The sequence below is a fragment of the Salvia miltiorrhiza genome, chromosome 1 (assembly GCF_028751815.1).
Source record: "Salvia miltiorrhiza cultivar Shanhuang (shh) chromosome 1, IMPLAD_Smil_shh, whole genome shotgun sequence".
Classification (NCBI taxonomy): Eukaryota; Viridiplantae; Streptophyta; class Magnoliopsida; order Lamiales; family Lamiaceae; genus Salvia; species Salvia miltiorrhiza.
The window spans coordinates 71,115,791-71,131,474 of record NC_080387.1 but is presented as its reverse complement, the minus strand read 5'-3'; the positions used below and the strand labels follow the sequence as shown (position 1 = coordinate 71,131,474).

The 15,684-nt window shown below is 35.8% G+C and overlaps 1 protein-coding gene and 1 pseudogene across 1 annotated transcript; both read left to right on the top strand.

The window, feature by feature from the left end:
* Nucleotides 1-15,284, top strand: part of LOC131012553 (uncharacterized) — a 31,653-nt pseudogene extending 16,369 nt beyond the window's left edge.
* LOC131005713 (F-box/FBD/LRR-repeat protein At3g26920-like) lies at nt 8,153-10,240 on the top strand. Its single transcript, XM_057932755.1, has 5 exons — nt 8,153-8,222; nt 8,405-8,476; nt 8,552-9,424; nt 9,505-9,663; nt 9,801-10,240. Exons 2-5 carry the CDS (start codon nt 8,453-8,455, stop codon nt 10,146-10,148), a joined length of 1,404 nt encoding a protein of 467 aa, XP_057788738.1. The 5' UTR covers nt 8,153-8,222; nt 8,405-8,452; the 3' UTR covers nt 10,149-10,240.
* Nucleotides 15,285-15,684: the final 400 nt, after the last annotated feature.

Below are 15,684 nucleotides of genomic sequence, written 5' to 3'. Positions count from 1 at the left end.
AACCAAGGTGATGCAGCCCGCCAAAGACAAATTTCTCGACTTCCATCCTTCAAGTTTCTTCTTGATTTTATCAACTGTGTGATTCCAGTCGACAACGCTTTTGCACCGGCCCCCAATTTTGATTCCAAGATACTTGAACGGCAACGAACCCACCTTGCAGTTCAGTTCCTTTGCCATCCTCCGAATTTTCTCATTGTCGACCCCAACTCCCATAATACAGCTTTTGGAAAAGTTCACCTGAAGGCCAGAAACAAACTGGAACAGCTGCAAAAGATGCTTGAGAACCTCCGCATTCTTTTCAAAATCATCGAGAACGAAGATTGTATCGTCGGCATATTGTAAGTGAGATATCAGTAGAATTTAACTACACAATAAATTAAATTGTTCTTATTTTCACGTGATATTGAATCTTTTTTTTTTAACATCACGTGATATTGAATTGAATCAACAACACAATGCTCTTGAATTAGCAACATACTGATTTTAATTTGTCAAATTAAAATTAAGAGAGTGGAAAAATTGAAAAGAAGAGCAATACTGGCGCTTCTTTTTGTACATTTTTACGAATATATCGATAAGTTACATGATAATGATTTTTGTTCCCCGTCTTATAGTAAGAATATGAATTAAATATAGAGGTTCTTCATGTTGCTAGGGATAATTTTATTTTTCGTGTTTCTCACATGTATGGTGTATCGATCGATCAATAGAATTGCCCACAAATTAGCTCAATTTGCTCGTAATATCTTAAGTCCGATATGTTGGATTGATGATTTGCCTAGTTGGCTAGGTGTTATTGTCTCGAATGATTTATCTTAATTTATAATATCTTTTTCACTTAAAAATATGGGTTAGTACTCACCCCAGAAAAAAAAATTATGAGTTAGAAATATATGGAGCCTAAAGATATATATGAATTAAATATATGTTTGAGTAAATGATTTTAGTATATTTATTCATATTTAAGATATATATATAAATCTGAAGTTTACATATGCGTAGTTCGAGTTTTATGATATATATTCATACCCGAAATATATCCTAAATTGTTGTACATTATCTTGAAGACGATTTGCTATGGTTCTATGGTTCGACAATATTATCATGAGAAAATATCTTGAAGGCGACTCCAATGATATTATCTAGAAAGCGATATGCTACAGTTTGTGAGGATTTACGTATAGTGGGTTGAACTTGAAGGTATTGCATGGGTGTTTGGGGGCGATAGCCCCTAGCCAATTTTTTGGAGCAGCCAGTTTAATTCATTTTTGTGTTCAAGTAGAATTTTAATGAATTTAGGATTATAATTCGATCACTGACTATAATAAATAATTATTCTCTTTATATTAATTCAACTACAGATACATGAAAAACACATAAAAGCTACTTCTATATTTTTTTTAAACAATTAATCTTTCTACAAAATAAATTAATCTTTATTGTTATGTTTAAAAGTTTTTATCCTTTTTTAAAAACTAAATTAAACTCTGAGATGGACTATGTAGATATTAGACTAAATATATTTAATATATACATACAAAAGGAAAATTGGGCATGCACTGGGCCACAACTATAATTAAGGTAAATCCACCCCTACATAATATATCTTGTGAGGATAGTATCGACCACTAATTTCGATTCTTTCTTTTTCTTCTCCATTCTACACATTTCAATGGAAATTAATCTTGTCAAAGTCAACGGGCTCGTGATTCATGCATAGCCCCAACCACCCCAAACCCCTAAAGTGAAAGCCATATACACTGAATTTAGAAAAAATAAAAATAAAATTATCATTCAAGAGTAAAGAATATCAAAAGTACTGATCAAAAATATGCATATCTAATATTTTATAATTTTGATACCACTAACATACAAGAAGAGAAAGAGAAAGAAAAATAAAAGATTTGTCGACATACAAGCGAGATGATGTAAACTTCAATTATGAAAAGAAACACAAAAAGATGATGGATAGTGTGACTTCAACCATTTCCACGAACAGAACTTAATACTCTCCAATGCCTCATATCCGTCTTATGGCAATGTCAAGCGGGATCAAAATGTTATCGCTCATTGTTTGGCGAAGTTAGCAAGAGATTTTACTTTGACATCATGTTTGGAATGAACCTTCGTTTACTGTGGTGGGTCATCTCCATATTTCATGTTTGTGTGATTAATAACGAGGCTATTGTTTTGATTTTTTTTTTAAAAGAGAGTAATATATTCTTTTAAAAGAAATAAACAATGAAAACTATTACCAAATTGTCAACTTCTAGAAAGATTATGATTGTTACATTCCAGAAGAAAAATAGGAAATAGAAATCTTGCGCGGCATCTATTTCTTGGCCGAGGATGCTAGAAACTTCACCTAAATGTGGGAGAAATAACGCCCATTAGACCTAGTTCGTATTCTAGCCATATAATTTCATTTAAGGGGTTTAGAACATTCCGAAGCTTTTCATTATTTTTATTATTTGAATTAATTAATGAAAAGGTGAAATAAAAAATAAATAAAAATATTAAATTATATCAAGTTAATTTCTTTTAAGGGACATTTATTTTGCATGGTTGATAAAATACATGATTGAGTATATTTATAATACCCCACCATTTTATTGGGATATGAATCAAGTAATTAAAGTTAGTTCAAATGATCGAAATTATCAAGGACATTGGGATATTTTAATGTTCTAACCCATCTAAGTAAAAAAAAATCTTATTATTTTTATCTATCAAAACTAATTCTAAAAAGGAAACACCTCCAATAGAGTACAAATACAATACAACGGAGAATATTTTAGAGAATCTGACCGATTGCAAAGACCAAAATACAAATATATATAAGTTCAGGTATATGTGATTTTTCTATTACATTATTTTTTGATTTATTATAGCACATACTCCATTCGTTCGGAAAAATTGTCACATTATGGATGACACGAGTTTTAATAAAATGAGAGTGTAGGTATTAGTAGAGTAATAATTTCACTTGAAATATGAGTAGAGTTGTGTGGATCTAGTTATTATAAATGAAAGTGACAATTTTTATGTGTGGGAACCGAAAATGAAATTATAGTATTGGATTGAAGAGAGTATTAAATATCACAAAACTCACATTGATTATATGTACTGGATTGACATTACATATACATAGTTGTATAGATGGTTTTGGAACAAGAGATGTGGTAACAAGAACTGTAACAGTAAAAAAAAATCACTTGGCTGAGGAATGAGGATAATTAACTTCCTAATTACAACCTATTTTTCCCTAATAGTCCAGCTAGGATTTGATTTTTCTTTTTTTTCTTTTTCTTTTTTGTATTAGAATTATGCGAGATATCTAAATATAACCAAATAAGTTACATGTACCATATGAAGGTGGAAAAATTACATCACACCCACGCGTTAGGAATTGAACTTTTAAATTAATTAATAGTGCAGTAATTAATCTATACTATATTAAAAAGGGAATTTTCAATTTTAAATTGATTTCAAATCAATTTTAAAATTGAGTGGCAAATTTGTAGTTAGAATAAAATTGGAGGTTTATTTATAATCCATACATCTTTTTTTTTTCTTTTCCTTTAACCTCTTATTTTTCTATTTTATTTCTTTTTTAAAATTGTGAAATTCGACTAATTATAAGATATTTGATATGCATATCAAATTAAAGATCATGACAAGAACTTTAATTTGGTATATGTTATGTAAATATTGGATTTAAAATATAAAAATTATATTTATTTAAAGATTAAAACTTAAGAAAATTCTCTCTCCTCTCTCCTCTTTTTTTTTGAATAAATCTATTTTTTCAATTATCTTTTAACTTATATTGTTTTCTTTTTTTACAATATCAATTTTTATTAATATGAATTATTCTTTATTATTTTTATATTAAACAAAAATATATTTATCTTAAATTATAGTATTTTTAATTATATTTAGAATTTTTATATAATAATCAAATTAATATCAATTTTATATATAATAAACTATAAAAATATTTTTCGTGCGTGCACGAGTACAAATACTAGTTGTTTGGTTAAAATATGAGTTTAAGATTTGGGTGCAACTCTATGACGCATGTGCGCACACATGGTTTATTTCGGGTCGGTTCCACCTTACCCGCTTAAGTCTTAACTGATTAGAACCTTCCAATAATAATATATTAGTGGTCTAATCAAGTCCACGAACCATATTTCGTTATCTTCAATTATAAGGAGTCTTAATTACAAAATTAATTCAATCTTAAAAAAAAACAAATACTTTATGGAAAGTAATCAGGCGATTATCTACAATAATTTGTTGCTACAGTATCTTTCACTCTGGCCAGTTTGATAGGGTGTAGTAGGTGAGTTAATTAGTATTTCTATAGAAATATGAGTGTTTGATAGGATTATTACATATCAGCTTGGCCCGCAAAAAAACTAAGGCCCGCACTTAATATACTGTTCCTTTGAGAAATTGGATCTCGCACCTTCCCCAAGTTAAATTATACTGGTTTGTACAGTAACAAATATTAATTTTGTGTTGACAAATTTATCCCCCTCCTCAACCCAACTTCAAAAACAACAAAAGCGAATACTCCCATGAAATTTATTTGTATTATTCGCAACTGGATCAACAAAACTTTTTCTTCTTCGTGCGCTTGCCATTGTTCGACGGTGAGTAGCGCTTCTTCTTCGTGCAAATTCCAGCCCAGCATCGCCGACCATTTTAGCCTTCGACGACCAGCTACTGTCGCCTAGCCTTCGATGACCAGCTACCATCGTGAATTTATTTGTTAACTGGTTTCGTGAAATGGTTTGTGGGGATCTGATTGAGAGAATTGATTTTTGTGAGTTTGGGATCAGCAATTGGAGCCATGGCGTTGGTTTTCTTGTGAAGAAAAAAAGGGCGGGGGTTTGGGGAGGGGGGGGGGGTGAGCTTGTGAAGAAGAAAATGGGGGACGTGTTCTGGTTTTCTTGTGAAGAAAATGGGGTTGGGGGTTGGGGGATGAGCTCGTGAAGAAGAAGAGGGGGGGGGGGGCATGTGTTCTATCAATAAATTGTGGGGGTTAGGGACTTTACACGTTTGATGATAAAAAAAATTACTTTTTTTTATATTTCTTAAAGTAAGGTTAAAAAAGTAATTTACTAATTTATTTATTTTTTTTAGCAAAATTTGTTAATTTAATCTTAAGTTATATATTCTCTATCAAACAAAAAAATAGTTATCTCATGGATTCTATTTAACTATCAAACACAAATATACGATATTTATCACTCATTATCTACGATATCTATCTTGACTTAAATTATCTAGCTATATCCTAATAAAACTATCAAACGGGGCCTTAGACGTATAATTAACAAAATTGGGTGCAATTTGTTTACCTTATCATCAGATAAGATATATAATTTGATTTATGTAAAACAAGACAATTGAGATATATATTTATATAGGAAGGGGATTATGTAAGAATTATAAATCAATCTGTGCGATTGATATTTGTATGATCATAGAAAGAATTATTTGTGAACATAAAAGAAGTCTCTTTGTTCTTTTTTAAGAGCATCCGCATTGGTGTTACATGATAGCTTATTTTAGGGTTAATTACGCCAAAAACCATGAACTATACCCCAATTTCCAAATTTACCATGAACTTTGATTTTTATCAAATTTTCCCTGAACTTAAGGGCGTGATCAATTTTTCCATGATTTTCGAAAATCCCCAATTTGACTGCTGACTTGGCACCATTTAAGTCACCTGAAAGCTGACTTGGCACCGGCGACGATGTGAAGAAACGACGTCGTCCTATACTCGTGAAACGACGTCGTCCTGTTTGAATTTCCAATTTTCAGATCGGGATTTGGGTCGGCGGATCTGCGAGGGGTGGAGGTGACTGGCGCGGCGGCGACAGGAGCGCCGGATCTGGTGCGGGTGCCGGAGGCAGAGCAGAGCCAGAGCTGCTCTCGGCCAGAGCAGAGGGGGTGGTGGAATTCGCCGGAAATCGAGCAGCAGCAGTCGAGCCCAAACCCCACTGCTGCATCTGGGAGGCGGCGGATCTGCAGAGATGGTTGGTGGGGGCGGATCTGGTTTTGCGAAGGTGGGGGAAGGTGGTGCGTGGTGGAGAGAGAATGGAGCGGCGGCGGTGAACCTGTCGTCGTCTCCGATCTGCCAAAGAGGGAAAAAATAAGAAGATGAGAAAAAGAAAAAAAGGGGGAAATAGAGGAGGAGTTAGGGTTTACCGATTTCGGGCGGCGGCGCGGCTTACGCCATGTCCGTGCGCGTGTGAGAGTGTGACAGAGGGAATGAGAGAAGAGGAGGGAGTAGGAGACGGCGGCCGTGTGGCCGGAGAGGAGGAACAGGCGGCGGCGCACCGCGTTAGTGGTGTCTGCTGTCCTGTTTCCGGCAGAGTGAGCGAGAGGGATAGAGGCGAGAGGGTAAGAGAGGAGAGTTCAGGGAAGGAGAGAGATGGAGCAGCCGCGCCGCTCGCCGGCAGCGGCGGCCGCGGACAGAGGGACCGAGAGAAGAGAGATGAGTGTGTTTGGGGAAGAAGAAGAACGATCCACGTAGGAGAGAGAGAGAGAGAGAGAGAGAGAGAGAGAGAGAGAGAGAGATGAGTGTGTTTGGGGGAAGAGAGAGAGAGAGAGAGCCGAGCCACGTAGGCGCCTTGTCAGCTCGGTATTGCCACGTAGGAGCCAGCTCAGACCGGAGTATTACCGGAGGTCAAAATCATGGAAAAATTGATCACACCCTTAAGTTCAGGGAAAATTTGATAAAAAACAAAGTTCATGGAAAATTTGGAAATGAGCCCAAAGTTCATGGTTTTTGGCGTAATTAACCCCTTATTTTATGAGGGGGGACCACATAATGTAAAGAGGCTGCATTGGGGTTACATGATAGCTTTAGTTTTGATTTTTCCATTTTTCATTTAAGTTTAATTTCATAAATTTAAATCACACAATTTACTTCAAATTTAAATTGCATTAATTTTAAAATCTTAAAAATTACATAAAACTTAATAAAATAAAAACAAAGTAAACAAAATTGCATTTAAGTTTTAATTTTGATTTTTTTTTAAAAGGCGCATGTGTAGCCCTCGTGTAAGTTACTCCCGCATCGCTTACACGATAGCAGACTTACACGTGTAAGATGCTATCGTGTAGACGTTGCCAATGCTCTAAGTACCGTTATAATATTGAGAAAAAATGTTTGACTCCTTTTAGTGTCCATTTCATAATTTGAGATGAAAATAATGATGAATTTCCCTTTTTACCATTTTTTCTATAATAATAATATAATATCATAAGTTGCCAATGAGGCTTTGCTCTGGTGGCAAAGCTGGGGCACCCAAAGACTCTTCTTTGTGAGAAGTATTGGATTCAATCCCGTTTAGCGACGATATTTTTCCACGTTATGTGGTTATATATTGTTGTTGTATTATATTGTTTGGTGTTGTGGTCCCACACGCAGGGCGTTCTCACCTATGTGCGGTGGTGTTGTGGTCCTTATTTTCGTGTAAGAGCCATTCCAAATTCTTTGGATTAATAAATACGGGTACAAATATAAATATTTCATCCTTCCTTGACATGTGCATTTTTTTTTCTGATAAGCATATTCACTCTACCTGCTGACAAGGAGTCCGTTCCATTAAAAAAGATGATAACTTTAGCTTTTTCAATCTTTCTTCTGCAAACACCTAGCAATTAACAATTAACAATTCGAATAAACTTAAAGATCGAAACTTTACCATAGCTGTATGAAAAACAATATAGAGATGGGAATCATAATTCAATTTCCGGTCCAATTCATATGCAAATAAAGAACAACAGAGAGAAAAGACTTATAATTCGATTCAATTTCAAATTCGGTCATAAATACCTCAACTCTTATTGAGATCGGCGGTTGAATAAGAAACCAGTCGCCGCCTTCCCTCTCTAGAGACTCGACAAGCCTTCCTTCCTCCCCCCCTCAACTGCGGCGCCGCCGGGCGCTACCACTCATCCCCGCCGGCGACTAGCAGCAGGCCAGTGCAGCCGCGCAGGAGCCCACCTGGGCCACCTCTTTCCCATTGTCACACTGACGTAGCAGCAGCAGCAGACCGGCGCCACTACCAGCTTCTCCTCCACCGCCAAGATCGACGACGCCGCCGACTAGCAGCAGACCGGCGCGACGACCACCTCCCCTGATTTACTAAGAAAGATCGTTGCTTGAACCGCCGATCTCAATAAGAGTTGAGGTATTTATGACCGAATTTGAAATTGAATCGAATTATAAGTCTTTTCTCTCTGTTGTTCTTTATTTGCATATGAATTGGACCGGAAATTGAATTATGATTCCCATCTCTATATTGTTTTTCATACAGCTATGGTAAAGTTTCGATCTTTAAGTTTATTCGAATTGTTAATTGTTAATTGCTAGGTGTTTGCAGAAGAAAGATTGAAAAAGCTAAAGTTATCATCTTTTTTAATGGAACGGACTCCTTGTCAGCAGGTAGAGTGAATATGCTTAATTTTAGTCTCACAGCACTGATTCACATTTTGCATAAACAAGTATTTTCAAATGCAGGGTATATATGGTACTAATAAACAGTCACCCAGTGATAATGCCGACATTGATAAGTTGGCTGATGAATTACTAGTTCACATTCTGTCTCGCATGAGCCTCAAGGAAGCTGCAAGGACTTGCATCCTTGCGCGTAGATGGAGATATTTATGGAGGTCTGTATCTGGAACCTTGCAATTTGATGTTAGGGATTTTGTGACTGCCGCTGGAGATGGAATGGAAGTGGAGAAGTTTGTGTCTTGGGTGAATACTGTGTTGGAGCTTCATCAAGGGAGGTATATTGAGGGTATAGTTGTTATATTTTGTTTGGGAATGAATGAAAAACAACTTGAAACGATACATACGGCTAGAATTGCACGTGTGGTTGACAGTTGGGTGTATGCTGCTGTGCAAAAGGAACTTGAGAGGTTTGAATTGCATCTACCATGGGCTACTCATCATAAATTTCCTAGCATTGAAATGTTGAAGTCACATTCACATAGGGGCAGTAACAGCTCACCTTTCCGCCGTCTGAAGATTCTTAGGTTGCTAGAGGTACCAATCGAGGATGAGGTGGTGCATTATTTTCTAGCCTCGTGCCCCAATCTCGAACAATTGTTCATATATCATTCTGACGATACAAAGAATATTCGAGTTGTTGATCCACCAAGCTTGAGAGTGTTGGAAATAAAGAGCTGGTATCTCGAGAGTTTGGAGATATCTGCTGAGAGTCTCGTCTCATTAGCACATGTGGCACCGAGAATATGTGATTTGAAGAAAGTTCCTAATCTTGATGAATTAACCATTGGTGATGACTCCTTTTTGTACTTTATTTCTGAACCCAACTCTAGCTATTCAGGTCAGCTGGTGAAGCTTGTAGTGGATCTTCAGAGACTGGTTTGTGGTGCAACCCACCCTTTTCTTTGTGATTGTTTGTTGCTTTCTTTTCTTTTTCTGACTCATTTACTTTCTCTCAGTCAAGCCGGAGACCACTCGCTAGCCTTCCGGATTCGCTCCCTCGGTTATGCTCCCTCAAACGACTCGAGGTGAAAGTTACTTCAGTAGTTGATCGTAGCCTTCTCTTCTTCACATCATTGATAAAGGCGTCACCACAATTGTACGAGTTTAGAATTGAGGTGAATCTTTTTTCCTCAATATATATATAGTCTGCTGGTGTTCCTTGTTATTTGTAAACTTATCTATTTGGTGTTCCTTAAGATTATACTAATCAAATTGGTGAAGGTCTAAGCTGGGATCCTTTCCGTTTGGACAGATTATGTACCAGGCGGGTTTCTGGTTTGTGGATACCGAAAAGATGCCATTTCCTGCAGTGGAGGCTGTGGAATTTGATCATACAAGGCTTAAGGTGGTTGAAATGTGTGGGTACGTTGGGTGCTCAAGTGACAACGAGCTGCTCGTGGAATTGGTTAAGAATGTGTCGTCGATTGAGAGGCTTGTTATTGATACAGAGAGTCCGTATTACGATGATCCCGATTTGGCCTTCTCCATCGCCCGCCGTAGCTTGCATCCGATGGGGGCAACCACGCGGATTCAATCCAAAGAGCGCGCCAAACATTTCGTATCCACTCTCCGCCACCGCATTCACTCCGTCGTCAAATAAACTCAACAACCCAACTATTGCTTCTGATTTTGCACCAACTGTTTGATAATCTTATAGTATTTAAGCAATGGGAGTTTTCTTTTCTTGTTTCATTTGGAAATGGCGACCAACTTCATTCATGTTCTTTGCTGCAAACGAGATATAAGGTGATAAAAACTATATAAGTTTAATTAACTTCAAAGCTTACCAACCATTATTAATCTCCCTTATAAGCTATAAAAATTTATAAACTTTATAAAATAAGCTTAACCGAAAAATCCCCTCTTGATTCAGTGAGAAAGAGAGGAGAGAGAAATGTTCTTACGATGAAACTTTGTCTTGCCCAATTTGTCAATTCAATATTTTCAGGCCTAATATATTATTTCTGGCCCAAGAATTTCATTTGTTATTTGAGCCCAGCTTCTGCAGCCCAAAAAATACACCACAAAATTGTAGCCTAGAATTGAGTTTTGACTTTTGAGTGACCTTTTCCATCTACCATTAATTAAACCATACCCTACAAAATGTATTTGAGACTACTCTTCAATAGTTTCGTAAACTCTTTTTTTGAGAGTTTGTTTCAAAGCATCATTTGAGGAAGTGAACCATGAAAGTTCTTCATAGATTTTTGTAGATTCACATTATCATATATAGTGGATATTTTGCCATGCTAGTCATGAAAAATCACGAGGCAAACTTGTAGATGATTTTTTTTTTCGTATTAATTTTAATATTTTTAAACTTTAGACTTGTATTTTGATCACAGTCTTTTCTTATTGAATCAACATTTGAGCCAACGAAAAACAGCATAAAATTTAATATTGCTAAAAAGAATAACATAAAAAGAAAGAGGTAGAATCTAGCATCCACAATGGTAGAATCTTTTCGAGGGCTTTAAGGGGGTGGTCCCCACTTAAGAGCCTTCATTCCATAACAAGAAACTTTAATAGAGGCTCTAATTATTTCATTTCATTCGAATTAACATCTTCAATTTTAAAATCCAACATATCATTACAATTAAAATTTTAACATTATATTAATTAAAATAAAATACAATAATTCAAAAACATTACAAGAATTAAAAAATATTACAATAATTAAAAAATTACATCAATCCTCGACGCTTCATGACTTCCTCGAGCAGTGAATTGTGCATTGCCAATTCTCGCGTATCCATCTTTGATTTGTCCGCATTGAAAATTTGGAAGTCGAGAGCTTCGTGTTAAGTGTGGCTGAAGAGCTCGATGCCTTTTGTGACGCGGTCCATTGCGTCGTAGTATTTCACCTTGTCCTGCCCATTGAGAACTCCACTTTCTTGTCATTCCCTTTGTCTCGCTTTGCAGCTTTCTAGCTTATAGGGGTTGTTGTTATGCTCGGTTTCGAGGATGTCGTCGTGTATGCCTCATCCGAGCCCTTTAAGTGCTTCGACTAAGCCTGGGAATCGGGTCGGGTTCGGGTACCCTACCCGAAAAAATCGGGTACCCGAACCCGAAAATCACAAAAACCCTATGCCCGACCCCAAAAACGAAATCGGGTACCCTAATACCCGAGTCGGGTATTCGGGTACCCTAAATTACCCGGTCAAAATTGTCTATTTCAAGTCAACTGTGGAAATCTCCAAATAAATTCGAAATCTGTATTAAAAAAAAAAAAAGCTCACTTGTCGAAGCTGTCGTCGGAGCTCGAAGGCTGCACCTGCAAGGCTGCTGCGGCGGCGAATGGCGGGGCGACTGCTGACTGGGGCCACGAGCGAGGGTCGCGGTGGGAGTTGCGGCCTCGTGGGAGTTTGGGACTGGGGAGGCTGGAGCCTGGGACGACTGGCGTAGGGGCGCCGCCTCCCACGCCGGGCTGGAGACTGGAGTGGCGAGTGGGGCGGCCGGGCGGCGGGCGGGGCTGGACTCTGGAGTGAGAGATTAGGGCCGGCTGGGACTTGGGAGTTTGGGAATTGGGATGATTTGGGAATTGGGGAGGACGAAAGTCACGAAACAGAATAGGGGCCAGGGTTTAGTGACTAAACTTTAGTCATTTAGTTTTCAATTTCATATTTAATTTAATTAAATAGTTTAAAATTTATTAATTAAAATATCGGGTAATTTGGGTATACCCGATACCCGATCGGGTATACCCGATACCCGATTATTTCGGCCCCTAAATACCCGATCCCGAATTAATCGGGTATAGGGTACCCGATACCCGATTTTTTCGGGTCGGATATCAGGTACCCGATTACCCGATCCCGAACTTCCTAGGCCTAGCTTCGACAAGTGGACATTCTTGCAGGTCGATGCAAAACATTGAGATTCACGCATAATACGCCAATGGTCTTTTTTCGAGCCCCATGATGCGGCAGCAATGCAGGGTGCGATGCGAGGCGTCTCGAGTTGAGCATTTGTACCCAGCTACGGATGTTCTAATTTAAGGAATAGATACATATTATGAGTCGCTAAATGGCAGAACCATAAAATATTAAAAAATTATGTATTTGAATAATATTGATATTTTTTAAATTGAAATATCATATACACAATCTACGAATAACGAATGTTATTATAAAAAAGAAAAGATAAATACAATAATAAACAATGTATTTATAAATAATTTAATGTGATTTTTTATTAGACATATTCATAAACGGTAAACGTAATAGATTTTCATTCTTGGAATATTTAAAACTAAAAATGAGTCATAGCTCTACCATCGTAATCATATCAAAGGAGTCTAAAATCCCGAGAAAGAGACAATAAAATACTCTGATTATAGAGACAAAAAAAGCAGATGAAATGAAAAAGTGACGCATAAATGCTCTAGAAATTCAAGAAGTGTACAACATGGGCCCCACATGTTTTCGTGTTTGTGTAATCTTCGTGTCTAAACCGTGTACGTGTTTTTTTAAGGATTAATGGAGCATTCATTGACAAGAAAAAAGAAGGGGGAAAAAAAAGATTAATGGAGCCTTCATTAACAAGAAAAAGTATGATGAATCATCTTTGCGTCGAAAGTAAAGTATCACAGATCAACTTCCATTTGATTTCTGGGTATTATCATATGTCGATACAATCGTTTCCATAATTAATTATAACTAAATTCGGATATGACTTAAATGTGCTTGTTCGAGCTTTTAAATTTTTTAAAATTCTATAAGTTATTTTGAAATTTATAAGTTTTTTTTAAAGTATTTAGCCAAATAAGATCTTAAATAATTTATAAGTTTTAAAAACAAATTATAAGAGTTTATAAGCTCGTCAAAAATAAGTTCTCATACGCTAATTTATCATTTCAAAAGTTTATATACAATAATCATTTTACAAAAATTATTCAACTATAATTTGTTATTTCTGTTATGTATCCAAATTAATTTTTTTTCAATCTCTCTAACAATTTATTTTTTCTTGTTAGCTTAAAAATCTCTCTAACTTATAAATTAATTATCCAAACACTTGTACAAGCTCATCATTATGCTCATGTGAAAAGATCGCAAATCACACTAGAAAAATATGTATTCTCTAACAATTTTTCTTGCACATCCTCTTATGATTATACTGCAAAGATACAACACATTAGGTGAATAATTTGAGAGAAAATAACATTTGCATATGCACGTAATTGGGCGTGAATTTAGCTTTGGTTGCGATATGGAATAGCGAATGAGAAGAAAAGTTGGGTGTGTGATTACGAGATCTGGGTTCGGATTTGAGTTCCATTTCTTGAAATTTGAGAAGAAAGTTTTGAAGTTGAAACAAATTCTTTTTGAAGAAAATTTACTTTGCTTCACATAGGAGAAAATTATGAATTTTAATTGTTTCTTTTATGAAGCTCCCGCTGAAACACTTAGCTCATGTTTGGTTGGGTGTTTTTAGAGGTTGGAAATGGAATCAAGTAATTGAATCAATTACTTGTTGTTTGGTTTGGATAATGAGATAATCATTACCCTTACTACTTGAAGGTAACTCAATCATTCAATTTGTTACCCCTCAAAATAGAGGGGAAACAAAATAAAGGTAGGATTAGGTTTTATTTGGTTAACTTTACACCACACGTTTTATTGCTTTTGAAGTTGAGATTTTAATTTTTTAATCATCAAGGAGTACACGTTTGATTAGCATGGGAATTACTTTGTTTTGATTTATTTGCCTTGGGAAATAGGCGGCTGACTTCAAGATTTTGCCAGACGACAATTTGTTTTTTTATTCAATTGCGGTGACCTTGTTCCTTTTAATTTAATTTATTTATTTTATTTCATGTTCATCTTTATTTATTTGTTTGTTCTTAGTTTAATTAATTTTCCTCAATTTTAAGGCGTGGTGGCATCACCGAATTTATAGATTTAGGGATTTGAATGGTTTTTAACTGCTCTCTGTGGGATCGACCCTGCTTACCATTGCACTAATACATTTTGGTAATTCCGCAGGAATTATTTGGTGGTTGGCGACGTCCACCACTGCTATAGTCGATGAGATTTATTCATCATTCAGCAATTGCAGTGACAATCCAACCTATTTGCAGGAACGAGCTATTTTGGCGCCCACACTAAACGTGATTGAGTCTATAAATCAATACATGGTTTCATTGAATGAGTGTGAAGGCAGACAATATTTAAGCTCAGATAAGACATGCACAACAGACTCTACTTCATCGTTGCTCCATGACATACATACGCCTGAGTTCCTAAATAGTCTTAAATGTTCTGGTGTCCCCAATCATGAACTATACTTGAAAGTTGGAACTCCAGTCATGCTATTGAGGAATATAGATCATGCAAATGGCTTGTGCAATGGCACTAGATTGGTTATTACCAGACTGGGGAGTCACGTATTGGAAGCCAAAGTTATAATTGGTCACAATGCTGGAAACAAAGTTCTTATTCCAAGAATGTCACTGACACCATCAGATCCAAGATTGCCGTTCAGATTTCAGAGAAAACAATTTCCTGTCATAGTCTCTTATGCAATGACAATAAACAAAAGCCAAGGTCAATCATTAACCCACGTTGGATTATTTTTTAAAAGACCAGTGTTTAGTCATGGACAGTTGTATGTAGCAATTTCACGAGTCACAAATCGTTCTGGTTTGAAAATTTTGATTTGTGAAAATGATGGTGACTACCAAAAAAATACAACTACAAATGTTGTATATAAGGAAGTGCTGCAAAATATATAATATATGGAGTACTTTGTTTTACATTGTTTTATCAATTTACCAACAATATGTTTTACGTTCAATTATTTTCTTTCTCCATTTATTTCAATTTAAAATTACCTTGATATTAGACTATACAATTTAAAATATAAGAACATATATGCTTAATATGAAAATTACAAAAGAAATACTTAAAAAATATTGACGTATTTTATATATTTTAAATATATAAAAAGTTTAATAAGTCCTCAAATAAAAAATGTTATATCGCATTCTACGACGCTTCTAATTTTAAAAATTACACATTAATAACAACTTTATATTATTAATATTTACTAAATTTATAAACACTAAATATAAAGATTAATTACATAATAAAAAAAAAACAATAGATCCCGTGCAACGCACGGGCGTAACACTA